This window comes from Bos mutus, chromosome 17, assembly GCF_027580195.1.
Source record: "Bos mutus isolate GX-2022 chromosome 17, NWIPB_WYAK_1.1, whole genome shotgun sequence".
Classification (NCBI taxonomy): domain Eukaryota; kingdom Metazoa; phylum Chordata; class Mammalia; order Artiodactyla; family Bovidae; genus Bos; species Bos mutus.
Genome location: NC_091633.1, coordinates 20,802,166 through 20,829,278, shown reverse-complemented (window position 1 = coordinate 20,829,278; position 27,113 = coordinate 20,802,166). Strand labels below are relative to the sequence as shown.

The 27,113-nt window shown below is 49.7% G+C and overlaps 2 protein-coding genes across 6 annotated transcripts in view; one reads left to right on the top strand and one right to left on the bottom strand.

Annotated features, from left to right (window-relative positions):
- Window positions 1-23,790, top strand: part of CCDC92 (coiled-coil domain containing 92) — a 36,355-nt gene extending 12,565 nt beyond the window's left edge. For 4 of the 5 annotated variants that reach the window (XM_070386304.1, XM_070386300.1, XM_070386301.1 and 1 more), the window contains 3 exons: window positions 19,647-19,793; window positions 20,413-20,454; window positions 22,362-23,790. In XM_070386304.1, the coding sequence (XP_070242405.1) occupies window positions 19,664-19,793; window positions 20,413-20,454; window positions 22,362-23,137 (948 nt within the window). In that variant the 5' untranslated portion in view covers window positions 19,647-19,663 and the 3' untranslated portion in view covers window positions 23,138-23,790. Of the gene's footprint in view, window positions 1-11,112; window positions 11,166-19,646; window positions 19,794-20,412; window positions 20,455-22,361 lie in introns of those variants that run through there. The other variant, XM_070386302.1, reaches the window with a different exon arrangement.
- Window positions 23,791-24,790: 1,000 nt separating this feature from the next.
- Window positions 24,791-27,113, bottom strand: part of DNAH10 (dynein axonemal heavy chain 10) — a 156,899-nt gene continuing 154,576 nt past the window's right edge. The window contains exons 78-79 of the mRNA XM_070386294.1: window positions 25,881-26,026; window positions 24,791-25,180 (exon numbers count right to left, since the gene is read on the bottom strand). Coding sequence (XP_070242395.1) covers window positions 25,034-25,180; window positions 25,881-26,026 — 293 coding nt within the window. The 3' untranslated portion in view covers window positions 24,791-25,033. The remainder of the gene's footprint in view (window positions 25,181-25,880; window positions 26,027-27,113) is intronic.

Sequence of the window (27,113 nt, the reverse complement as noted above, 5' to 3'; positions counted from 1 at the left end):
TCCTCTTTGGAACCAGTCTGTTGTTCCATGTCTAGTTCTAACTGTTGCTTCCTGACCTGCATACAAATTTTTCAAGAGGCAGATCAGGTGGTCTGGTATTCCCATCTCTTTCAGAATTTTCCACAGTTGGAACTCATTTAACCCCTTTGGCTTGTTTGTTAGCCCTGTGAGATAGGAGGTGGCTTTCTAATCCTCAGAATGTTTGTAACACTCAGGGTAGCTCAGCGCCTGGAATGTGAGCCTTTGGTACAAGGTGGTTCTGCCGCTGGCCTTGTTCACCCTGAGTCCCTGGCGCCTCAGGCTGTGTGGCTGCTGCCCTTCCCGGCCCCTCCCTTCCCCACTGCATCATCCCCGCCAGATTCAATTCCCTCTGGTAGCACTTTGGCTCTAATGGGTAAAAACTCAACTTTCCGCCCATTTCCTCTCTCTTCCAGCTCAGCTTTTCTGAGCGACTTTTAATAAGCAGCTCAAATCCAGCCCTCACTTTTCTACCTGACTTTATTTTTCACCACTCGCCGGAATGCTTTTTCCATGTGGGACAGTATAGTGGTCTCTCTGTGACTCTCAAAACTTCATTGTCAGCTCCTCCTGTGTAAACCCTGCCCATCCTTGAGGGTCAGCTTCAGTCCCGGCCTCTTGAGACCACCTAGGTCAGTGCAGCCTTAGCCACTTGATGTTTCTCAGGCAGCTCCACGTGCCCAGTGATTTGTAAGGTACCAGGAACACTAAAATGACTGGGATGTGGCCCCCGCCTGTCTGGGATTCACAGATCCTCATACGGTAGACAGGCAGGTAAATGAGAAAGAGCTCCAGGTACTGTGCTGGGTTACCTTCCCCTGGTCTGACTGGGCGTCCTCACAAGGATTGAATTATACTTTGTTTTCTTTGTACTCTGGCGGCTGAGCCTCACATCCCCAGTAAGCTGTAGGCACAGGATGAGTACACAGTGAGCACTTGAGAACAGATGCTGGCTTGACCTTTAACCTCAATGCATATATAAAAGGAAGCATGGTTGCTCAGCCTGTTGTAATGGGCCTCCTAAACTTCAAAATAAAAATTAGAAGACAAAATTGAGAGGACTTCTCTGGTGGTCCAGTGGTTAAGAATCTGCCTTGCAATGCAGGGGATGCGGGTTCAATCCCTGGTCGGGGAGCTAATACCACATGCCTTGGAGCAACTAAGCTCATGAGCTACTACTGGTGAGTCCGCGTGCAGCAACAAAAAGCCCCACCTGATGCAGCGAACATCCCATGTGCCACAACTAAGACCCAAGGCAGCCAATTAAATAAAGTGAACTTCCATAATACTGAATTATTAAAAAAAAAAAAAAAAAAGCTGATAATGATGTTAAGCTCCTGGCCATCACCATAAACCTCTTGGTGACTCAAATGGTTTCTAGGCCTGCAGAATTCATGGAACGGTGTATTTTTCAATTAGGAATTTATAAAATGAAAATAAAGACTCACCCTCTGAACCAAATAAACTTAGCCTTATGGAAAAGTCACTGCGTTCTCCGTTTTCTCTCGTTCCATCATGGACCAGAAAAACCATCATCAAAACTTGGCATGAGCATTTCCTGAATTCCTGAGTTTCTGCCTCCACTGGAGAGGTGAGAAAGTACGAAGCCAGCTCAGTTCCCACGGGTAGAGCCACCTTTCGGGTTTGGTACTGTGCCCGTGTCAGTGCTGGGGAACACACACAGTCGGCCCCTAAGAGAACTAACTGTCCAGGTGTCAGTAAGCTGTACTCAGTGGGATCCTGTATGTCACAGGCTCTGCAGAGCATCCTCAACAAGCCCCCCTTCCCCTCCCACTGAAATTAAACTATATTTCCTTTGTACGTGGCTTGAGAGTTTTCAGGCATTTTTATTTGTAAACTTCCCAGAGGCCTGCGTGAACTAGCACTGCCTCCTCCTCTGCCTTATCCCCATGCCCAACAAGGTAATACTGATATTTCCAAGTCATCTCATGTCGCTAATACAATATTCACTACCTAATGTGGTGGGGCGGAGAAGGCAATGGCACCCCACTCCAGTACTCTTGCCTGGAAAATCCCATGGACAGAGGAGCCTGGTAGGCTACAGTCCATGGGGTCGAGAAGAGTCAGACATGACTGAGCGACTTATTTTTCACTTTCATGCATTGGAGAACGAAATGGCAACCCATTCCAGTATTCTTGCCTGGAGAATCCCAGGGACGGTGGAGCCTGGTGGACTGCCATCTGTGGGGTCGCACAGAGTCGGACACGATTGAAGCGACTTAGCAGCAGCAGCAGCAGCAATGTGGCAGGGGGTGGAGGGGAGTCAGACCAGAGATTGAAATTACCACTAATCCTCAACTAGGGAGAACCCTTTCTTATTGAAGGGCCAGCTCAGATTACTAGAGGGAGGCATTCCATGCTCTAAATGCTAGTATTATAACAGAGGACAGAGAGAAAGCCCTGTTCTCATGGAGCTTGTATTCTAGTCCTGTAAGAAAGATCAATAAATGACCTAGTTTTAGATAGTGTTAAGTGCTATAAAGACTCAAGATGGGATGGGATGATGATAATGACAAAATAAGATAGTTGGCACTTCCCTGTCAGTCCAGTGGTTAAGACTCCACGCTTCTACTTCAGGGGGTGTAGGTTCAATCCTGGTCAGGGAACTTAGATCTTGCATGCTGGGCAACCAAAAAAAGAAATTTTCTTGAACTGAATAAAAATGAGAATACAACCTGTCAACTTAAAAAAATTGTATTAAAAATTGTTAAAAGTGTTCTTGCAGTGCAGAGTGACAGCAGGCCACGGCAGACTCCGCAGTGGCGTTATCTGGGAGCCGGGGGAACATGCGTGGATGGTGCTCCGTGTCAGGGTAGTAATGGCAGACAGCACATAGTTCCAGGCACAGTTGTAAATGCTTTAAATCTGTAAAGCCTAGTATGGTTGCCCCAACTCACGTTGTTGTTTAGTTGCTAACTCGTGTCTGAGTCTTTGTGACCCCATGGACTGACTGTAGCCCACCAAGCTCCTCTGTCCATGGGGATTTCCAAGCAAGAAAACTGGAGTAGGTTGCCATTTCTTCCTCCAGGGGATCTTCCCAACCCAGGGATCGAACATGCATCTCCTGCGTCTGCAGGTGGGTTCTTTACCACTAAGCCACCAGGGAAGCCCTCCCTAGCCACGTAGGGCAACTTAAATTTGAATTAATTCAAATCAAAATAAACAAACTTTTCCTTTTCTCAGATATACCAGTTACCTGTGTGCCAGGGGCTCATGTGGCTGGTGGCCACATTGTTGGGCAGCAGAGAAGAGAGGATTTCTACCACTGCAGGAAGTTCTCTTGGATAGTGGCTCCTTAGATTGAGTTAATTTAATCTTCACAACCACCTGACTAAAGTAGATACTGTTTTTCCCATCTTGCAGATAAGGAAAGTGAGGCACAGGGAGTTTATACATAACTAGTCGAAAGGCCCAGACTTAACAGGTGGCGGGGCCAAGATTCAAACTGGGGTCACCAACCTCTGGATCCAGAGCCCAGGGGGTCATCCCTACCTGCTTTATCACTGTAGCTCATCCTCAAGTACAGCTCCCCTCTGCAGACCACCGCCAACAGGATTTTATATCTTGGTAAAATCTTATCCCTGAGTGCTTTACAGTTCAGCTCAATGAAATTCTAAGCTAAGGGTTAGATCTTTCCTGATTTTAAAAGTGTTAGCACAGTTTCCCCTTCCTTAAAAAGAAAAAGAGGGACTTTCATGGTGGTCCAGTGGCTAAGATATCATGCTCCCAATGCAGAAGGGCCCGGTTTTGATCCTTGCTCAAGGAACTAAGATCCCACATACTGCAACAAAAATTGAAGATCCCATGTGCTGCAACTAAGACCTGACACAGCCAGATAAATATTTTTCAAGAATTATGTGGTTATCTATGAGCCTGACACATAAACAGTAAATAGTAGCCATGATGACTATTTTTGTGAATGACGTTCAGCTTTACATGATTAAAAAATGCCTTTGAGTATTTTCTTGCCCCAAGTGCCTCAGACCAACCCAGAGGCTGTGTCAGGCCAGAGCTGCGGGAGACAGGACAGACTGTCGCCAACAGCATCACTGTTGGCAAGCCCGCTTCACTCTGCAGTGGTCGCCCCCCAGAAAAGCAGAGGAAAGCCAGAAGAGCATCTCTGGGCATCTGTTTTCACTGAGACAGGAAACACACCCTCCCACAACCAGCAAAAGAAGTGCCCCACATGATCCAGGGCGACCATCAGTTACCAAAAAAATGGGAGGAAAAACAAATCCCACTAGCTCCCAAATGACCAATAGACTCCACCATATTTTGGTCCAACCAGAAGAAGCTGAAACACCCAAGAATTTTGGACTTCAAATGGAAAATCTGGGCACTCTAAACCAGAATTGCCAAGTTCCAAGAATGTGGATACAGGGACTTCACTGGCGGTCCAGTGATGAAGACTCCATGCTCCCAATGCAGGGGGCCAAGTTTCAGTCCCTAGTCAGGGAAGGAGTTCCCACAGGTCGCAACCAAGAGTCCTAATGCTGCAACATTAAGATGGAAGATCCCACGTGCAACAACTAAGACCTGGCTAGCACAGCCAAATCAGTATTTTTAAAAACACAAACGTGGCTACATCTTATGCTTATTATTGAAAGTATCTATTGGTAAAGTGATCTATTGGAGAAGGAAATGGCAACCCACTCCAGTGTTCTTGCCTGGAGAATCCCATGGACGGAGAAGCCTGGTAGGCTGCAGTCCATGGGGTCGCACAGAGTCAACACGACTGAAGCGACTTAGCAGTAGCAGCAGCATTGGTAAAGTGAGCCCCGAAAGAGTGCCATGAATGGAGGATTATTATTAACCCCACGAAGGAAGCATGAGGTCAAATATAAGAGGAAAACAAAACAAAGGTCGTTGTACAAATAGAAAAAGGGACACAAGAAAATAGTGTCAAGGTCAAGGACAGGAAGAATGAGAAAATATTCTTGCATCCCCTTCTCTGGAAAATCCAAATGAATATAAAATGCAGTGATTGTTTTCTTTCCCCAATTCCTTCTTCTCCCCTCCCACAGCTAACAGATAATCTGTGAAATACAGTGGCCCTTTCTCTTATTGTACCTTTGTTTTTATTTATTTCTACTGGGATAAGGGCTCATACTGATGGCTTATTTATCTAAAATGAGCCAAATTCTGTTCCAAAGACAAACCTTAAATCACCTGCACAGTACCTGCCTCCCTTGCCTTGTTCTCACGCGCGTCAGCTTCATCAGGATCTCAGCGTTGCCTGTTTGTTTTAAATGCCAGACCTTCTTAATAGATGAGTGTTTTGTGTGGAGTTTGTCTTCTCCCCCTGGAACTCAGTGAGCAACCTACTAAAGAACTGGAATATAGAATTCTAAGAATTCTCCTGATCCCTGACACAATAAAGAATCATTGTGAGTAGAAAGAACTTCATGGGAGATGCCCTAAATGTCATCAGTAAACGTGCCTCGTTTATTCTACACAGCACAGGAAGCTCACAGAAAGGACACTTCTGAAGACGTGGATAATCTATTGTCAGACCTGTCAGCTCAGTAGATAGACAATCAAGAGGTCAAGCAACCTTAGGTGGACATGCTGCACCAGTCGAAAAGTTTCTAGGGAATGAAGAGCTAGGTAAATGCCTTTTTTTTTTTTTTTAAAGAATAATAAGTTTATCTTCTTTTAAAACTATTTGAATTCACCTGAATGCAAAGAAAGTCCAAAAGGCAGAGGATATAGGTAAATGTATGGCTGATTTATTTTGCTGTACGGGAGAAACTGGGCTTCCCAGGTGGCACCAGTGGTAAAGAACCCGCCTGCCAAAGCAGGAGACACGTAAGAGGCGTGGGTTTGACCCCTTGGTCAGGAAGTTCCTCTGGAGGAGGAGCACAGCAACCTACCCCAGTATTTTTACCTCAGAAATCCCATGGATAGCAGTGCCTGGTGGGCTATGGTATATAGGGTCAAAAAGAGTCTGAAGCGACTTTGCATACATGTGGTAGAAATTAACACAACATTGTAAAGCAACTATACTCCAATAAAAAATAGTTAAAAGAAAAACTCAAAAAAGTGTGTTTAAGGAAAAAAGCCCCATAAAAATACTTTATTAGTGATCACCAGAGGATATGTAATTACTGAAACTGAATGGTTGGCCCTGGTGCCTTTAGTCACTGACTTGACTATTGTTGGACTGTTTTAATGATTTCTAAGATCTCTACTATTCTTTAAACTTGTTGGAAATAACCCACATAGGCCCATTTTGTAGAAGGGCAAGCTGGGAGGTGACTTGATTTGCATGATTGCCTAGCTCAATTATAATGCTGTCCAGGATGACACAGAGGACAGTGGAGCCTGGCGTGCTACAGTCCATGGGTTTCAGAGAGTTGGACATGACCGAACAACAAAGGACGACAGGACTGGGAGTGGGCAGAGCTTTCTAGAATAGCACAAGGACTCTTGTTGTTGCTAAGTCGTATCTGACACTTTGCGATCCCATGGACTGCAGCACAACGGGCTTCCCTGTCCTTCACCATCTCCCTGAGTTTGCTCAAACTCATGTCCATCCAACCATCTCATCCTCTGTCATCCCTTTTTCCTGTTTCCCTCAATCTTTCCCAGCATCAGGGGATTTGCCAGTGAGTCAGCACTTCACATCAGGTGGCCAGAGTGTTAGAGCTTCAACCTCAGCAACAGTCCTTCCAGTGAATATTAAGGGTTGATTCCCTTTAGGATTGACTGGCTTGATCTCTTTGAAAGTTTCCAAGGGACTCTCAAGGGTCTGCTCCAGCACCACATCTCGAAAGCATCAATTCTTCAGCGCTCTGTCTTCTTTATGGTCCAACTCTCACATCCATACATGACTACTGGAAAAAGCATAGCTTTGACTAGACAGACCTTTGTTGGCAAAGTGTGATGTCTCTGCTTTTTAATATGCTGTCTAGGTTTGTCATAATTTTCTTCCAAGGAAAAAGCATCTTTTAATTTCATGGCTTGTAGTCACTGTCCACAGTGATTCTGGAGCCCAAGAAAATAAAATCTGTCACTCTTTCCACTTTTTCCCCATCTATTTGCCAGGAAGTGATGGTACTGGATGCCATGACCTTAGTTTTCTGAATGTTGAGTTTTAAGCCCACTTTTTCATTCTCTTTTTTCACCCTTGTCAGGTCAGTTCAGTCGCTCAGTCGTGTCCGACTCTTTGTGACCCCATGGACCGCAGCACGCCAGGCCTCCCTGTCCATCACCAACTCCGGAGTTTACCCAAACTCATGACTATTGAGTCAGTGATGCCACCCAACCATCTCATCCTCTGTCGTCCCCTTCTCCTCCTGCCTTCAATCTTTCCTAGCATCAGGGTCTTTTCCAATGAGTCAGCTCTTCGCTTCAGGTGGTTAAAGTATTGGCGTTTCAGCTTCAGCATCTGTCCTTCCAATGAACACCCATGACTGATCTCCTTTAGGATGGACTGGTTGGATCTCCTTGCAGTCCAAGGGACCTTCAAGAGTCTTCTCCAACACCACAGTTCAAAAGCATCAATTCTTCGGTGCTCAGCTTTCTTTATAGTCCAACTCTCACATCCATGCATGACCACTGGAAAAACCATAGCCTTGACTAGACGAACCTTTGTTGGCCAAGTAATGTCTTTTCTTTTTAATATGCTGTCTAGGTTGGTCATAACTTTCCTTCCAAGGAGTAAGCATCTTTTAATTTCATGGCTGCAATCACCATCTGCAGTGATTTTGGAGCCCACAAAATAAAGCCAGCCACTGTTACCACTGTTTCCCCATCTATTTCCCATGAAGTGATGGGACCAGATGCCATGATATTATTTTTCTGAATGTTGAGCTTTAAGCCAAACTTTTCACTCTTCTCTTTCACTTTCATCAAGAGGCTCTTTAGTTCTTATTTACTTTCTGCCATAAGGGTGGTGTCATCTGCATATCTGAGGTGATTGATATTTCTCCCGGCAATCTTGATTCCAGCTTGTGCTTCGTCCAGCTCAGTGTTTCTCATGATGTACTCTGCATACAAGTTAAATAAGCAGGTGACAATATACAGCCTTGACGGACTCCTTTTCCTCTTTGGAACCAGTCTGTTGTTCCATGTCCAGTTCTAACTGTTGCTTCCTGGCCTGCATACAGATTTCGCAAGAGGCAGGTCAGGTGGTCTGGTATTCCCATCTCTTTAAGAGTTTTCCACAGTTTATTGTGATCCACACAGTCAAAGGCTTTGGCATAGTCAATAAAGCAGAATTAGATGTTTTTCTGGAACTCTCTTGTTTTTGCGATGATCCAGCAGATGTTGGCAATTTGATCTCTGGTTCCTCTGCCTTTTCTAAAACCAGCTTGAACATCTGGAAGTTCCCGGTTCACATATTGTTGAAGCCTGGCTTGGAGAACTTTGAGCATTATTTTACTAGCGTGTGAGATGAGTGCAATTGTGTGGTAGTTTGAGCATTCTTTGGCATTGCCTTTATTTGGGATTGGAATGAAAACTGACCTTTTCCAGTCCTGTGGCCACTGCTGAGGTTTCTGCCACTGGAGTGGTTTTATCTACATATCTCAGGATATGCACAAGGATAAAGGCTTGTGCTTTTATATATCAGTGGTCATCTTCTTAGATGCCCAGTGAGAGTTTGGCTAAATATGTTCTATTAGCACGACTGAAACAATTGACTAGTTTACTTTATTGTAAGTAATAAAAGAAAAGTATGGCTAAATTAAAGTGTATAGAGCTTTGATTAATGATGCCTTTCTTTCCTTAAAACCTATACTCTTATTAGTCAGGCCCATAAGATAGATAAAAGAAAAACCCTATCAGCTAAATCCATTGAAATGGTTCATCTGTTTGGTAAACCACACACAGAGTTTTTTTTAAAGCAAGTGTTCGCTTGAACACATCTCAGCCTCAGAAATACAGTTTAGGATAGTGACCATCAAGCAGTAACATTTAAGAAGTATCTCCTATTTCATTAGTGTGAAAAGACAGTTTGGCATTTGGGTAACTTAAGAGTTATCAACCCACAGACAATTAAAATCTGCAGTAATCACAGTCAGATGTAGAAATGGAACCACTCATCAGATATGACTTGCTAATTTTCCTTTCCTTTTACAGGCAAATATCACTAGGTAGAACTAGGTGTGTGGTGAGCCGTGAGGTTTTATATGTCCCTAGATTGTTGGCTCAACCACAAGCTTGTCAGAAGCTCACGAATGGCATCTCTATTTAGTTGCAAATGTTTTCTGCTCTAGCTTCTGAAATGAAGCTATTTGGGTCATCCTTGGGGGAAGTCAGCTGGAGGCTGCCCAGAAAGAGCGGGAGGAGGACAGGCAGGGCCAAGTGGTGCCATCACAGCCCCACCAGCCTTGGCCACCTCCTTCCTTAGACGCACCCTCCCTGAAACAAGCAGCACTGAGCTGACTGTGCTGATGTGATGCCCCGGGGGCAGCCCCTCCTGGCCGGGGTCGGGGGAGGACGGGGTGCTGGTGCCCCTGCCTCCTGGGGTGGGGTCTGCCACAGCGGGTGAAGTCACCCAGTTTTCCAGGAGGCTCCAGGCGCTCCTGGAAGGTACCGGATGGCTTCAGACCATGGGACTGCACGTGCTTGTCTTTACCCGGCCTGCGCGGCCCACTCGGAGGGCCTTTTAGACAACCTGAAACGAAACACAGACCTGTTTTCTTCCTGAGACATTTTCACACGGAAGGGCCGAGCCCCTACCAGTGTACAGACACTTGACATATGATTTTTTATATAGAAGCCCAACCCGCCCCCCGCTTAAACTATGAGCTAATCAGACTGCAGAGAATCATGGTTCATAAATCCATCGTGTAGGCCTCCAGTGACTGCAGACTTCCCAGACGACCACGTATCGTATTTCCCCACCTAATTGCGGATCCCTCTAATCACATCTATTACAGCTTTCATGTTAGACTGTGCATTCTTTCAAGGAGGAAATGGCTGTCAGTGACTAAAGAACTATTGATGGGCCTTACATTTTATGATGGATAATGTCAGAGAATTACAGGAAGGTGTAACACATGGGGGTGGGGAGGTGCTCAAGGGCTCCTCACAATCATTTTCTGCATGTCTCAGGGACACTAAATTGTTGCTTTTATAAAAACTGGTAAAGCAACCCAAGACTACCCTGAAACAGCATAATTAAAACATATGATACCACTTTGCTAGTGGATAGTTAGTGGTTATGTTTTTTTAAGAGAAACTGCTTTATATTTTTCTCTGACTATAAAGTAATATATTTTCATCATTAAAGAAGTTTTATGTGCTCAGTCACATCCGACTCTTTGCAACCCCACAGACTATAGCCCTCCAGGTTCCTCTGTCCATGGGATTTTCCAGGCAAGAAGAAACTGGAGCAGGTTGCCATTTCCTACTCCAGAGGATCTCCCTGACTCAGGGATCGAACCCACATCTCTTGGGTCTGCTGCGTTGGCAGGTGGATTATCAGTGTGCCACCTGGGAAGCTTACAGACCAGCTATTAAAAGATGATATGCACTATCCACCCAGACAGAGAACAGGCCTCACAAAATATCTCCACCCAGTTTCCACTCATGTGGACGAGTGCAGATTTAGTGCAGGTACCACTTTATCGCTGTAGACCAGACATAGGTTAAGTGCTTTATCTGAGACATCCCCCAGTCACTGTGTCTTATAAGTACTGGTATTGTTCCCTGTGTCATGGGAGGACACAGTAGGGGCAGACAGAGGCTACAGTTAGAACGTGGCTGAGTCTGAATTGGAACCCAAGGTTCTGATTGGTGTGCTAAGCTCTCAACTCACCTGTTGTATTAGTTTTTAAAAATATCCCAATTCCTTAAGAACGATTAATAAGATTTTTTCTCACTTTAAAAACAGTTGCACCTTTGATTTTCAGTGTCCTTTTTGCTTCCACTTTTTCATGGTGTCCATTCCTTTTATCAGAATATTTTTGGAGTGGCTGCTGAATGCTTTCATCTCCTTGAAATGCCGTCCTTTTTCTTGGTGCCCCAACTCTTGAGGACTCTCAGACAACTTATCAGTTGAATTTCTTAAATAATATGTGCAAGTAGAAATGACGGGGTCATGCAACTCACAACAGTGTCTTTATCCAGGAAGGTTGTGAATGCAGAATAACGTCAGGATTCACTTCTCAGAGACGGTAAGTTTCCCTTGCTACAAGCAAGTATCCTGGATTGAGAGCTGATGGCCTAATTAGCCTTCGACCTTCTTGTAGCTTCTTGTAGAGTCTTATAGATTGATTCAAAGTAGGAAGTAGGTTCTACTGTCCCTTAGGGTGCCTGGCTCTGCCTGCCTGTCTCTGTTCACTTCCCTGAATGGCTTCTCTCCAATGAAAATGGAAAAGGCCATCAGAAAATGCCCCGTCTGCTTTTATGTTTTCCTCTTTGGAAGGAACTAGAATCCTTTGCTAGCTCATTTTCAAACTCAGATGATGTTCAGGAAACATCATACCCTAGTGTGGGACCAAGTAAACAATATTTGTATATTGACCAACATTTACGTAAAATAATATAGCTGACGTTTACGGAGGACTTACTGCGTGCCAGACACCATAAGTGATTGCATTGAGCACTTAACCCTTTTTATGTATTTGTTTATTTGGCTTTGCCATGTCTTCAGTCTTTGTTGAGGCATGCCAGATCTTTAGTTGTGGCATGTGGGATCCAGTTCCCTGACTAGGGATTGAACCCGAGCCCCCTGCATTGGGAGCTTGGACTCTTAGCCACTGGACTACCAGCAAATTCCAGCACTGGGATGGCTCCTTAAGTTAGATATTACGATGGTTTTGGTGACAAAATAGGGTTAGATTTAACCCCTAAACACTCAAGCACCTCAAGACTTTTGCCTTTCTGCCCTTTTTTTAAATCCTACTGTGCTAAGCAAATCTTTGTTGGGCTGCAGGTTCTTGACCTTGAAATACAGAGGTGTGGAAATACAGAATAGTTGCTTTTGAAGGTCTCTTCCACCCTCAGCCTTTCCTGAGTGTATGAATCTACTTAGGGCACCACCTCAAGGCTGGAAACCATCTCTTCTCCTCTTACACTTCATCACGACACTCGCCACCTTTGTCCTCTGGCCAGTCTTCATATTCACCATGACAGTGCTTCAGCTAAAGGACACCAGAGCCGCACAGAGAGTTCCCACAAGAAAAGCCGCAGAGGTCTTTATGCACAAAAGGCTTGGACGCCGAGGGTCTGGACAGAGCCAGGCACTTCCTGCTGGGTCTCAGGCCCTGCCGAGCACCTGCAGAGGCAGCCAGGCTCCTGTCTTTCTGGTGGTTCACGGCCTGAGAACCAGATGTGAATGGGTTATAACTTATTCATGACTAGAATCTAAAATAGCTTGTTATAACTAATTCACAGCACCACGTGAGTACTGGGTGTGCTATAATTTTTTTTCAGATTCTAAAATTATTACCCTATTTCCACAAGTTTTGTGTCGAGCAAAAAAGATAGGTCTACTTTCGATCACCCAGGAACAAAGAAATGTCCCATTTTTAAATGGTGAGACCCTTCCCTAACAAAGATACTTCATTTCTTTTAGTCTAAGAAGTGTGGTCCCGGGATACTTGAAAATATTGCTTCTGGCATGTGAAGAAATTACGGGATGAGGTCATGTTCTAATCAGCACTGTGGCAGTGCTTTTTTATTAATGCCCTGTAATTCTTGTTGAGATTCCCCACTCGGCACCCTCAGGAAGCCATAGAAAAGTATCCAAAGCTCGTACGTAATGCGGGAAGGAGTGCAGACATGGAGGAAGAGTGGGTGGGCGTTGGTTTGCCAGGAGCAGTGTAGATTGCAGGACCGGTGTGCAGAGGCCCCGTGCTGGGGTGGGGAGCGGGGCAGATGCCGAGGGTGAGGGGCCAGCAGCGTAGGCGTGCCGGGGGAGGCTGAGGGGAGGCAGCTGGCAGGCACGGCCTCTGGGAACATGGAGCTGGACTCCAAGAACATCAGAGGGATGTGACACGATCAGGGCTATGCCTCGAGAGGAGAACGTAGGCAAGATCTGAGTGTGCCTAGGAGAGCCATCAGAGCAAAAGCAAGGTACCTGTTTAAAAGGGGAAAAGATGAATCTGGCCCGAGTGCCTCTGCCACTGGAGTCCCAGGGCCTTCTCCGGCTGCTGGTGGCCGAGCTGAGGCACTGCTTTTGGCCCCAGAACGGGCTCCGTGCTGACTCAGCCCCCAGAGGGCTCCTGTGAGCCTGGCCGTGGACAGGGAGACAGGGAATGTGGCCCCGGCTCCTGGACTGGGCACCGGCCAAGGATCAGGACGCACACATCACGTGACAGTACCTCGTCGTCTCTTCCTGTGCTGCCTGGCTGCTTTCCAAAGAAAGGCTGGCTAGGCCCAGAACGCCCTCGCCCATTTCCTGGAAACCCTGGCAGGTATTAAGAGCAAGACTCAGGACTTCCCCAGGGGGGCAGTGGTTAAGACCCCTCACTACCAATGCGCAGGGGGCATGGGGGTCAATCCCTGGTAGGGATCGAGTGGTGTGGTCAAAAAAAAAAAAAAAAGCAGAACTTGTTGGTGAGTTCTTTCTGCTGTGTTGGATGGACAGCACAGCCTTCTTGGTCGTTGACTCACCTGCGTGTAGGCAGTGGTGAATCCTGCCTGCGTTAGCAGTGGTGCTCCAGGCCCATCCTGGTGGTCTGCCAGGGGTGGGGGGAGGTGGTGGGCACTGCATCCCTTCCGGCCAAGACGCTTCTGCAACAGACGGTGCTCCTTTCCCCTCGGCCACAGAGCACTACAAGACATGTGCTTTGTGGAAAGCATCTGAATCCCTGAACGAAACTGAGATCCATGCACAGGACCCGAGGGCGAGGAGCAAGGCTCAGATGCGGCATTTCTCGAACTACCCTTTCGCTTGTGGGTAGGTAGGTTCCTGTTTTTCCCCAGAGGGGTGTTTGTGAAGTGACATAAGTGTTGGGAAAACACTCTGTTCTCGTGTGAGCAGAGACAGTTCCATAAATAAGACCCTAATGTCATCATTTATACAGTAAAGCCCTGAAAGCGGGGAAGGGACATTAGTTGTGAGTTTGGTTGACAACTGGACGTGAGCTACTGACGGGCCATTTGTCCTCAGGCCGAGACAGAGCAGACCCAGCAAGGTCGGGGTCCTCACGTCTCTCTGAGAACAGTCACGGAGAGCATGTCGTCACCAGGAGATGATGTTCGTGTCCCTCCCCACTCTGGGAAGCCGTCGCGGCCAGGTGCCCACCTTTATAGAACTCAGTCCTTTTCGAGTGTTAAGTTTCTGAACATGTAGAGCAAACAGTAAATTCACAGAAATTTAATTCCTAGTGAATTTGCCAAAGGGGGAAAAAAACATGGATGTGGCCTAACCTCCAAACACAATTAAGGTAACCGGTTCCACAGGTGGGCCCACTTTGAGATGCCCAAGGCGTCTGCCTCTGCCAGGGTTCCCTGGGGAAGATGCGGGCAGAGGGCAGGCTTGCCCTCTGACTGCTACCCTGGCTGAAATCTAGTCCTTCGCAGCGAGGACTGCATCTCCCAGGGGAGAAGAGGGCCCATGTCCAGGCCACGCTGCCTTTGACCGAGCAAATAACTGTAAAATTGCCGATGGCTCCTGGTAACACAGAGAAGAAACGGGATTGCCTCGAGACAAAAAGCTGCAGTACAAAGAGCCCACAACGTGTAGTGTGTGCCCTTTTGACCTGAAAAGTGCAGTGTTTTGCCAGCCACGCTTTATGGATGTCACCCGCCATTACTGGCTGACACAGCTGAGGGGGCCTGAGTGCCTTTGCTCAAGCCGGATGCATTATTCATCTGCAGCAGACGCCTGCGTTTTCCCTTCATCCGTCGCGCTGACCCTTCCAGGGAGGGGTCATGAATGCTCCTTCATGTCTCTGAATCCCATAGCGCCTCAGAGATGCTGAATACAGCCTCCCAGGACCGATTCCCTCCCTTCCTCCAGACTGTCTGCGTCTCAGCTGCGTCTCCTTGATCTAAACAGGATGCTTCTGTAGCTTCATTCATGTCAGCTTCTTGGAAGGATTAAGTCGTCGTCGTGATTCCGTGTCATCAGTAGCCAAGGAGATGACATTAAATCATTACCTTCTCTCTTTTAAAATATTTATTTTACATTATTTATCTGGCTGTGCCAGGTCTCAGTTGCATCACATCAGATGTTTAGTTGCGCCACGTGAACTCTTAGTTGCAGCATGTAGGATCTAGTTCCTTGACCAGGGATTGAACGCAGACCCTCTGCACTGAGAGCACGGAGTCTGAGCCACTGGACCACCAGGGCAGTCCTAAACCATCACCTTCTTTAAAACAGCAGCAACTCTCTATTCTCCAGAAGTCAGTGATACGGTTTACCTCTTTGTGCTGGTGAGAAAATAATGTATTGACAGTAATCTGGATCCCATTTGGAGATGAGACTTGTCTCCTTGGACCTAAGTGAACCTGTCTCTCTCGTGGACATCCAGCAACCAGAGGATGCCCTGCCCAGATGGTATCTCCTCTTCTGGGCCTTGTAAGTCAGTGTAGATTGTGGAAGAGGAGACACCAGCATCCAGATGGAGTATCACAGGGCTGAAAAACCCTTGTCCTCGAACTGTCCGAGCTCCAAACAGAGCCGGCTCTGCCCATCACACACTCACACTCCCCTGTCTTCTGTTCCTTCGTCTCCAGACTGCCTGCCCACGTGAATGGGAAGCTTCGAGGGCACACTTTTATTTCTGTAGTTATGGTGATGAATTAATGAATAACAGATTTAGTGCAGTTCAAGTCGCTGACTCATGAAGGCAGCTAGAATGCAAATGCTTATTTAAATCATTAAATTTGTTACAAGTAAAACATGTTTTAATATTTATTTGACCGCCTCGGGTCTTAGTTGTGGCACACAGATCTTCATTGTGGCTTGGGGGCTGCTCTAGTTGTGGCATGGGTTTAGTTGCCCCGTGGCATGTGGGATTCTTAGTTCCCCAACCAGGGATTGAACCCATGCATGCATGCTCAGTCACTTCAGTCGTGTCTGACTCTTTTGCTACCCCGTGGACTGTAGCCCAGCAGGCTCCTCTGTCCTTGAGATTCTTCAGGCAAGAATACTGGAGTGGGTAGCCATACCTGCCTCCAGAAGATCTTCCTGGTCCAGGGATCAAACCCAGGTCTCCTGCATTGCAGGCAGATCCTTTACCACTTGAGCTACCAGGGAAGCTGGGGATTGAACCCGAGTCCCCTAATTTGGAAAACAGATTCTTAACCCCTGGACCACTGGCAACGTCCCCACAAGTAAAACTGAACCCCATGCTGTGATGTGGAAAAGGGGTGCTTGTGGAGGCCACATTTCCACTCCCCTCCCTGCTCCTGATGGTACGTCATAGAAATATTTATTTCTGGGCACCTCATTTGTACCATCAGCGCTGGACAAAACCGTTTTGCAATTGTAGTATATCGTGCTTTCTTTGCACAAGGCATGCCTTGAGAGGCGCAAAATTAAGTCAGAAGTTTGTGGAAACAAAGGCTCTTTAGCCCCAAAGGCCTTGAGCTCCCCTGGTGCCACACCCACGCTCGACAGCCTGGTGCTGGGGCCCGCTGGTTTAGCAAGTGCTGACAGCTGGCCTCTTGGGTGCCACACTCCGAGCAAGGGCTTGGGATCCAGCAGTGACCCAACCTGCAGTCTGTGCGTGGAGGCAGGAGATAGTTGGCTAGTTGTGGGCTGGCAGTGAAGGGCGGGAGGCGTGACCACGCCCAGCCTGGGGCCAGGGCAGAAGTGAACTTGAGCCAAGAAGTAAAGACATGCAGACCTCAGCTCACAGGGAACGGTGGGCTGAAGGGAGGACACGAGAGGAGCCTTTTGGGCAGAGGGACCCAAGACAGGCCCCCAGAGGCCAAGGCCCTGGACGCTCACTGAGCCGCTGGGCGTGGAGACCACAGGGCTGGTCCCGGGGCTTCGTGAACCCACCACACTCAGAGCCGTGGAAGGTCCTGTTAACATCACTCTGCTCCTCTGTGGGGACGGAATCGAGGAGGTGAGAGGGGACAGAGGGAGGGTTCTACAGCGATCCAGGTGAGGGTGATGTGGCTTAGGCGTAAGACGGAGAAAAACCAGTGGATTCGAGAACTGTTTTTGAAGTAGGGTCACCAAGACACAGCGGTGGCTGCTCCAGGTCGCGGAGAAGATGGACAGCGAGGGGGCTTTGGACGCCCGGTCTGTTCTTTACCCGCCTGGACCCACCAAGTTCTGGATGGAATGTAAACGGTTCTTTTTCATCAATGGCAACCCCCTAAAACACAGGCTCTGCTTTTTCCATTAGCCACATTAGCACAGATTTAGGTCTGTCCTTTTAAATTATTTCTGGCTGCGCTGCATGTGGGCTCTTAGTTCCCCGACTAGGGATCAAACCTGCACCTCTTCCTTTGGAAGCTCAGTGTCTTAACCAGTGGACCAGCAGGCAAGTCCCAGGTCTGTCCTTTTAAAGAGAAACACATCTCCCCTGGAATTGCCACATACCCTTCATGGCTCACACCCTGGACTTGCCTTGCTCCGAGCTGGCGCCTTGTTAGGTCAGCGTACGCCTCCCAAGGCCACATCCTGACCATGCCGTCAGGATCTCAGGCACCATGGGGCTACAGTTAGAACTAGTATCTGGCCCAGCAGTCACGTACAAGAAGCTTGTGGCTGCAGCACGGAGACAATTCCGGGGGTGGCAGAAACCTTCCTTGCTCCCACAGGCAGGCTGCTCTCGGCTCCTCCGAGGGCAGCTCTGGTGGATGGAAACTCAACTGTGGCGTGGCCTGCGGCCAGACCTTAGGTAGAGTTCCAGGCCTCTGGGGAGATCCGATCCTCCTTCCATAGAGATGACTCTCTCATTTATTCAACCCGTTCCTTCTTACTGGATTTTGAGTTTGTTTCCTGACTCAGTTCTGACCGTAAAATGCAGTGCAATGACTGTCCTTACAGCTCCATCTTCCTCACACGGAGGTTATTATTTCCCTCTGGTGGATTCCTAGAAATGGAATTGCTAAGTCAGAGGGAAGATAAATTCTAAGGCTCCAGGCAACACTTTCCCAGATCGCTTCCTGTACTAAGGCGCGGTGAACACTGCCACCCAAAGCTGCGTGTGTCTGCCTGTGTGCTCAGTCGCATCCGACTCTTTGTGACCCCATGGACTGTAGCCTGCCAGGCTCCTCTGTCTGCAGGATTCTCCAGGCAAGATTCCTGGAGTGGGTTGCCATTTCCTTATCCAGAGGATCTTCCCGACCTAGAGTTTGAACCCGAGTCTCCTGCGTTGGCAGGCGGGTACTTTACCACTGGGCCACCGGGGAAGCCCCTCAGTTTCCTCTTAGTCACGGCTGTGTCTCGCCAGCTTCTCCCCTGCTAGGCGTGTCTTTCTAGGATGTGCGGGTGAGCATCCTCCTCCCAGGCTCTGTCTGGCGCACCCTCCGTCCTTCCCTGCACATCTTCATTTTCCTTTGAAGGAGCTTTCTCTTGTGAAGAAAAACGCATGTCCTGGGGTTCTAAATACACCCCATTCTTAGCTCAAGAGTTGGGGTGTAGATTTCACCATGGGACTTAAGAATGGTATTGAAACATGTATAATACTGTATATGAAACGAGTCGCCAGTCCAGGTTCGATGCACGATACTGGATGCTTGGGCCTGGTGCACTGGGACGACCCAGAGGGATGGTATGGGGAGGGAGGAGGGAGGGGGGGTTCAGGATGGGGAACACATGTATACCTGTGGCGGATTCATTTGGATGTATGGCAAAACCAATACAATATTGTAAAGTTAAAAAAAAAAAGATAACAGACTGAGCTTGGTGTCACCCATTGCGCTGTCACCTCTAGAGCGGCCCCTTGAACCACGCTGCTGCCCTACCACACACCCAGCCACTGGAAGCCCCGTGAGAGGTGGTGTTTCCTCTGAGGGGTGCCTGCTGGCCCAGCAGACTAGGGAAAAAGCACCGTGAGGCTCTGTATTCACAGGAATAATTTATAGACAGATAATCCACATTTCATCCATAGCATTTTCCAGTACTGTGCAAAGGTGTCTTGAATTACTCTGGTAGCCTTTCCAGAAAGGCCGGCTGACTTCACCACATTTCTCGAGTTACAGTTAGGCCAAGAGTCTGAGCCCTGAGTGAGCGGCTGATGATGGAGGCTGGAAGCTGAGGGGCGGGGAGTAGGGCAGGGTCTGAGTCTGGACTCCAGACCACTCCTTGTGGCCCCATGGGATCATTCTCAGGAAATCAGAAGAAGAGAGAAGGGTCTGGTTGGTGGCTGGCTCTCAAGTCTGTGACGTCCTGGGGGGCTTCCCTCTGAAATGCCCCTTCATCTCCCTCCTACTCCTGGCCTGGCAGCTCTAGACTTCACTTCCTCAGCAGCTGGTTTTCCTGGAAGGAGGCAGCCAGTGCTTTACCCGCTCAAGGACGTCTTTCAGGAGTGAGTCTGGCCTCAGTCGGTCGCAGCCGGGTAGCCCGTGGCGAGGCCAGGGTTTGGAATCAGGGAACCGTGTGCATCCGGAGCTGGGCCTCACACTGCCCTCCACCCCACAAAGCCACAGGGCAGGGGGTGGGGGGACAGGCGGCAGGCAGTGTCCTTTTCCTGCCTGTCACCCCGCGACCCTCCTACCACCAGGCCCTGTGTCCCCCGCAGGTCACCTGCATGTCAGCATGGCAGCCACAAACCTGGAGAACCAGTTACACAGCGCACAGAAGAACCTCTTGTTCCTTCAGCGGGAGCACGCCAGCACGCTCAAGGGGCTGCACGCGGAGATCAGGCGGCTGCAGCAACATTGCACAGGTATGGGGGTGGGGGCACCCAGCAACCTTCAGGGACCGGGGCAGGGCGGGGGCAGGCAGTCCTAGGCCTGTCCTCCAGGGCTGCCGAGCAAAGCAGAACCTGTCATCAAGACAATTTCACACTGGTTGCCTCCAGAGCTGCGCCAGGGGAGTGAGAAGGGGGTTTCACTTCCCTCCTCTGGGTGGTTAACCCTGTCATCGCTGGAGTCCCTCTGAATGCCTTACCTCATCCTCTTTGCCGAGGCCACATGCACCAAGCATAAAGCTGGAAAGCCAGTTCTCAGCTTACTGAGGACTTGGAAGGATCCAAGTGCAATGGCTAGAGATTATTAATACATCTTGGAACCAAGGATCAAAGTGTAATACACAGAGCAAGCTGCTTGGTAATTGTGGATGTTGGGTGCGTATTAGGGGAAAGAAGGGTCCCCTCTGAGCCCTACTAAGGCCAGTGGCCGCTGATGGTCTCTGTTGTCACTTTGCCTCTAATGCTGGCAGTCCCTGCCCTGTCTGGGCAGGACCCTTGGACTGATCGTGGGAGTCAGTTCTGCATTTTCAGAGCAGATGATGGTTTTGAATGCGCAGTAATCACTCACAGTGGTTGTATGTGATCTCCTTTTTAGATTTAACATACGAGCTGACAGTCAAGAGTTCGGATCAAACAGGTAAGAACTCCTTCCCCAGATTTGATTCCACTGTTGTTTCCTATTGTGGCAGATGTTGGTGCCACCTGTTTTCACTAATGACACACGTAGAAGAAAACACATTTGCTGTGAAGAGTTGCACGTGTGATCAGAGCTCTCCTAGAGGAGGGGGAGAGCAGTCTGGACTCCCTAGGTGTGACGAGGGGCTGTCAGTCGGGCAGGAGGGGTGCATGCTCTTATTTTTTTTTGATTGACACATGTATTTAGAATGGACTTCCCTGGTGGCTCAGACCGTAAAGAATCCACCTGCCACGCAGGAGACCCAAGTTCAATCCCTAGGTTGGGAGGATCCCCTGGAGAAGGGAATGGCTGTCCACACCAGTATTCTTATCTGGAGAATTCCATGGACAGAGGAGCCTGGCGGGCTACAGTCCATGGAATTGCAGAGTCAGACACAACCGAAGCGACCAACACTTCATTTAGAATGCCCATTCTCTGTGGGCTTCCCTGGTAGCTCAGTCAGTAAAGAATCTTCCTGCAGTGCAGGAGACCAGGGTTCGATCCCTGGGTCAGGAAGATCCCCTGGCAAAGGAAATGGCAACCCACTCCAGTATCCTTGCCTGGAGAATCCCATGGACAGAAGAGCCTGGCAGGCTGTAGTCCATGGGGTCACAAAGAGTTGGGCATGACTGACTGACTTTCACTTCACCCCTCTGCTTTTCTGGGTTCTCTGGTTTTTTACAGTGAGTATGCGTTCTTTTTGTAACCAAGAACAAGATGTGACATAAACCAGAAAGAAGGGATGGAGCAGTGGTCCATCTGTGTCCAGCGAGTTAGCACAGGGCCTGGCATAGCACGTGTGCTCTCTACAGACTGGCTGAACGAGGGGCCACATTACTGGGTGGCCTCCAGAACAGCCCTGAACGCCTCTCTCTAGACTTGTCCCAGCAATGCTCCCCCAAAGCCAGAATCCTCAGGGACCCACAAAGCTACCTGCCCCCTGGCAGCTGGGGCAGAGGGGACAGAAGCCAGGGCCGCTATGGCCTGTCCCAAACAGCTGCACCAGAGAACAGGATGACGATTTTAAAAGTGCAGAAACCACAGTGAAATCAAGATGGCTTTTTCTAAACAGGCCTTCCCCCAGGGGTTACGGTTCAGGCTGTGGGAGATGCAGAGAGGGGATCTGAGGCAGGGAAAAGGTGGCAGCCTGGTATTGGGTCTTCCCTGCAACTTGAGAGCTTTTGTGCCTTAGACATGGAGAACGTATATGTCTGTCTTTCCAAAACGTGCTTTGAATGGAGCAGACAGATGGCTCTGCTAACAGTGTGATCCTATGCCTTTGGAAAGGTTTAAGGCGTCCCAGGTGGCTCAGCAATAAAGAATCCTCCTGCCAATGCAGGAGACATGGGTAGGATCCCTGGGTCGGAAGGTCCCCTGGAGGAGGAAATGGCAACCCACTCCAGTATTCTTGACTGGGAAGCCCCATGGACAGAGGAGCTGGGCGGGCTACAGTCCACAGGGTTGCAAAGAGAGTTGGATAGGACTCAGTGATTAAACCATAACCAACCAAAACTCTGAAGCTGCCCATTTTAACATCAGCGTTTTTTAAATTTGGAGACATCCTTTCATGCACTAAGCCACAGAACTGAACTGAACTGGACGGGGCCTCAAAGACCTCCTGATCACCTGCCCTTTCCTGGGAGGAGAGGACACTGAAGGGGCATGAGGGGTGGGGTCCCGCCTTCCTTGTGGCCTGTGGGTACCACACCCATCTTGGGCAGGCATACCCCTCTCCCATGGGGAGGCGAGGCCGGCCTAGACCCCTGATCCTTGCAGGAAAGGTCTCCCTGCCCCCGTCCCCCCAACCCCCAGCAGCTAGCCGCCCTGCCCTTGGGTTCTCACTCTGCCCCCTCGGCTTGTCCATCCAGGGGACGGAGCTTCCAGAAGCAGTGAACTCAAGAAAAGATGTGAAGACCTGGAGGCGCAGCTGAAACTGAAGGAGGACGAGAACACGGAGTTGCTAAAGGAGCTGGAGCAGAAGAACGCGATGATCACCGTGCTGGAGAACACCATCAAGGAACGCGAGCGCAAGTACCTGGAGGAGCTGAAGGTCAAGAGCCACAAGCTGGGCGTGCTGACCAGCGAGCTGGAGCAGCGCGCCGGCACCATCGCCTACCTGACCTCGCAGCTGCACGCCACCAAGAGGAAGCTCCTGAGCGCGGGCGGCACCTCGGACGGCAGCCCGGCCGGCAGCCCTGCGCTGGCCAGCTACAAGCCGGCGCCGCCCAAGGACAGGCTGCCCGAGACGCCCAGGCGCCGCATGAAGAAGAGCCTCTCGGCCCCGCTGCACCCGGAGTTCGAGGAGGTCTACAGATTTGGGGCCGAGAGCCGGAAACTGCTGCTGCGGGAGCCGGTGGACGCCATGCCGGACCCCACCCCATTCCTGCTGGCCAGGGAGTCGGCCGAGGTCCACCTGATCAAGGAGCGGCCCCTCGTCATCCCCCCCATCGCCTCGGACCGCAGCGCCGGCGAGCAGTCCAGCCCGGCGCGCGAGAAGCCGCACAAGGCGCACGTGGGCGTGGCGCACCGCATCCACCACGTGGCCCCAGCGCAGGCCCCACCCGAGGTGGAGACGCTGGCGGTGGACCAGGTGAACGGAGGCAAGGTGGTCAGGAAGCACTCAGGGACGGACAGAACTGTGTGAGCGCCCCACCCCACCCCCCGGCGACCCTCCACCCCGCTGTCGAGGCACTGTGATCACCACTAGGAAAACACTTCATCCGCACCATCTCTTTTGCTTTGTCTTTTTTTTTAAATTCCCATGCATGCCAAATTTTTTTCACACTGTCAACAGATTATTCTCCTCCTGCTCCTCCTCTGGCCCTCTGACTTGACACCGAAACAGGATCTTGCCTCTGCCGCAGAATCCATATTTACTAATCGCTGAGGCCAAACACCTGCGTGCCCACTCGCTTGCTTCTAGCCCCGCTCCGCGGAACCTCCGCGCACGCGCGCGCACACAGCACGGGCCACAGGCCACGTTCCTGCTCGACGTTAACGAAATTATCCGATAGTCACACGCCTAATTCTAAAGTCGGAGCAACGCATATCGGCCTTGACCTCACGCCTCGGGTTTCCGGGGCGGCCTTTCCGGAAAAGCCCTGAGCCCTCCTGGAGACCCCCCTGACACACTCACCCCGGGGGCGGCACAGATAAACCGAGCAGATGTATGTTATGTCACAGGAACTAAATAAGACATTACTCCTCATATCACCACGACCTGAATGTGTGTTCATATTTTTTGTTGTTTTATCCAAAATGTTTAAGATCCCAACAAACTTTATTTTCTAAACCTGCCTTCTTTCTGTTTTGTGTCTTTTATTAAACCACCCCAGGGTGGGCCTAGAGGGAGAGACAGTGGGAGGGGGAGAAATAGCACACCCCCACCCGTAACTGCTGCCCAGACAGTGGGCTCACCCAGGGTAGGTCCTGGGGTGGGGTTCACTTCTGGAAAGAGGAGCCCCGGTTAGCTCACACTACCCAGAGCTAGTCCCTAGAATGTTCTGCGTTTCTGGCAAAAGTCGCTTTTCCAGCCCTGCCCTCGTGTCCTGCTAGCGCTCAGCTCAGACCTGTCCCTCCTATGCAGAGTTAAGCTGCTCCTCATCCCCTGACTGGCCTGGCCAGGGCTCCAGGTGCACAGAAGGAAAGGACACCCGGGAGCTGCTGGTCCTGGAAATTTCTAAGTCTGCACCCTCACAAACCCAGGCAGTTGGGGGAAGGAGCTCAGGTGGGGCTTAAACATCAGACCCACTGTCTTAACCCACCTGTTGGCAGGTCTGCACCACAAGAACTGGGCTGGAGACTTGTGGAAGGGAGAGGCCCTGGGTGATTCTGTCCACCTCTGCTCCTCCTTGGCATCATCAGCCCAGGGAAGGGGCCCCTGCTGACCCCATGGGGCAGCCCCTGCCTTCTACCCCACACCCTAGCACACAGCGCTTGCCCCAAAGAGGCAGCTGCTGAAACAGACCTGGATTATCAGAAAACCACCTTTGGGGGACTTCCCTGGTGGTTCAGTGGCTAAACCTCCCTGCTCCCAATGCAGGGGGGCTGGGGTTCAATCCCTCGTCAGAGAACTAAATCCCACATACTGAAACTAAAGATCCTGCATACTGCAACTAAGACCTGGCATAGCCAAATAAATGACTTAAGAAAATACTAAAAACCAAAAAAAAAACACCTTTGACAAATTTACATTAGAATTCTCACTTGTGCCATTGGCCAGCCAATTTTGTTGAGAAGGGAAAGAGATTTCTGTCTGAAAAGGGAAAGAAAATTTGACACATCTTAAAAGGCTCTTTTTTATTTTACTTTTTGAATACATAGACTCCTTAAAAAATTTTTTTTGAAAAAACCATTCAGGTTAACTTATATGGAAAAAGATGAAAATGGATTTCAAATGAAAGGAAAAAGCAGTGTCAATCCCCCTCCTTCCTCCAGCAGTCCCAAGAAGTGACAGCAGACGATCTAGTCTTCCCTAACTCCAGCATATCCACCACTGACCACAGACTTAGAATCCATTGCTGTTTCTTCAGCCAGAGGGTTAATCAGAATTCAGGGTGAGGCACACCCCTTGCAGGACCCAGTGAGAAATGTGCTTCGTGGTAAAGAGATCGGCTTCAAAAACCAAGCCGACCCCCATGGCATTCCTTCTGGTGGAGGTGGTGTAGACAGGCGTCCGGAAGGTGTTCTGCACAGGAAAAAGGGTGTGAGGGCAGAATCGAAAGTGAAATTGAAAGCTGCGTGGTTGTGTCTGACTCTTTATGACCCCATGGACTATATATGTGGACTATACATACAGTCCATAGAATTTTCCAGGCCAGAATACTGGAGTGGGTAGCCATTCCCTTCTCCAGGGGATTGTCTCAACCCAGGGATCAAACCCAGGTGTCCCATATTGCAGGAGGATTCTTGACCAGCTGAGCCTGCAGAAGGCAGCGCTAGTCCCAGAGGGTGGGTGGGAGGGCAAAGGCTCATCAAAGAGCTAAGGAACCAGAAGGCTCCCCACCAAGCCCATGAGGCACGCCCAGGCTCTGCAAACACCCATGAAAAGCGGGTAGGCGGCAGGGCAGGAGGCACCTGCTGTCCACAGCGAATGTAACTCCAGATCCAAGCAGTGCCCACAGAATTTCACAAGAAGGGAGAAGTCACTCCTGAAGCAGGCCTGGACCACCGCATCCGAGCTTGAACCCATGCCCCCCCTGAGGAAGGCTCTGCACACACTCATGCGCAGGAGTGCATTTCCTGAGGACGGGCTCAAGGGCTTCCCCCAGCCCTGAAAGGTGAAGGGCTCCTGTGCTAAAAGGCAAGACTGCTGGAAACCGCCTGGTGTCTAACTCTAGTCAGAGGAGACCAGAAGAGGAGAACTGGGGTGGGCATCAGCATTTCACCTGCAGCTTGAGGCGATGGGCTTCAATGGGGATGATCTTCAGGATGGGCAGGTCAACCACCAGCACCTTGGGTTTGCTCTTGATAAGACATCCTTTTTCTATGTCCCAGTCAGCGCCTTCTAGATACAGTCCTGAGACAAAGCATCCTAGAGGCACAAGGAAGACAGCCAGGCTTAGGCATTGTTGCTTAGTCCCTCAGTCATGTCTGCCTCTTTTGCAACCCCTCAGGCTCCTCTGTCCATGGGATTTCCCAGGCAAGAATACTGGAGTGGGTTGCCATTTCCTCCTCCAACCCAGGGATAGAACTCGCGTCTCCTGCATTAGCAGGTGGATTCTTTACCACTGAGCCATGCGGGAAACCCTGGACTCAGGCAGGGGGACGTATAATTCTGCTGTATGGCTCTTAGGGGATGTGCATATCAGTAAACAAAAAGGTAACTAACCGATTCTCCTTCCCCAGACACAGCCCATGCCTGTTCCCAAAAGACATGGTCACCACTTCTAACTGGCCCACTTTCCCTTTGTAGAGGAACAGCCCAGATCCGATGCCCCGAAGACCCCATGACCCTCCCTATGGCCACCGTGCCATGGAGGAGGGGTGGGTGTCTCTCCCCAGCGATTTGGCACCCCAGACTTAGCGGCCTGGGGCCCCCAGAGTCAGCTGGCACCAGAGCAATTCCGAGTCCCCCCAGAGCCAAAGTGACAGGAAATTCAGGGAGCTGAAGCCTCACAGAGGAAGCGGTCTCGGGGAGGAGGACAGTGCATACTTGCCCAGGAGCGGAGAATAGGGTGGCCACTTGGCCCAGAGAGGGTGGAGGCCCCAGCACCACCAGTCCCTTTGAGACCTCTCTGGGGCTTCTACAATGGGGATGGAACATTCCTGAATGTTCACTATAAATCCCTGCTCCCCGAGCTATCAATAGATCAAGAGGGCTTTTGTGCTTGCACTTCACTCCAAGACAGCAGTCCCCAACCTTTTCGGCACTAGGGACCAGTTTCGTGGAAGACAATTTTTCCACGGACTGGGAGTCAGAGGCGATGTTTGGGGTGACGGTTTCAGGATGATTCAAGTGCATTGCATGTCTTGTGCACTTTATTTCTACATCAGCTCTGCCTCAGATCATCAGAAATAGATCCCAGAGGTTGGGGACCACTGTTCTAAGACATGACTCCCCCAAGAAATAGCAGTTTCCAGCTGTAGTTTGCAGACTGTAGCCAGTGTCTAAGGGACTT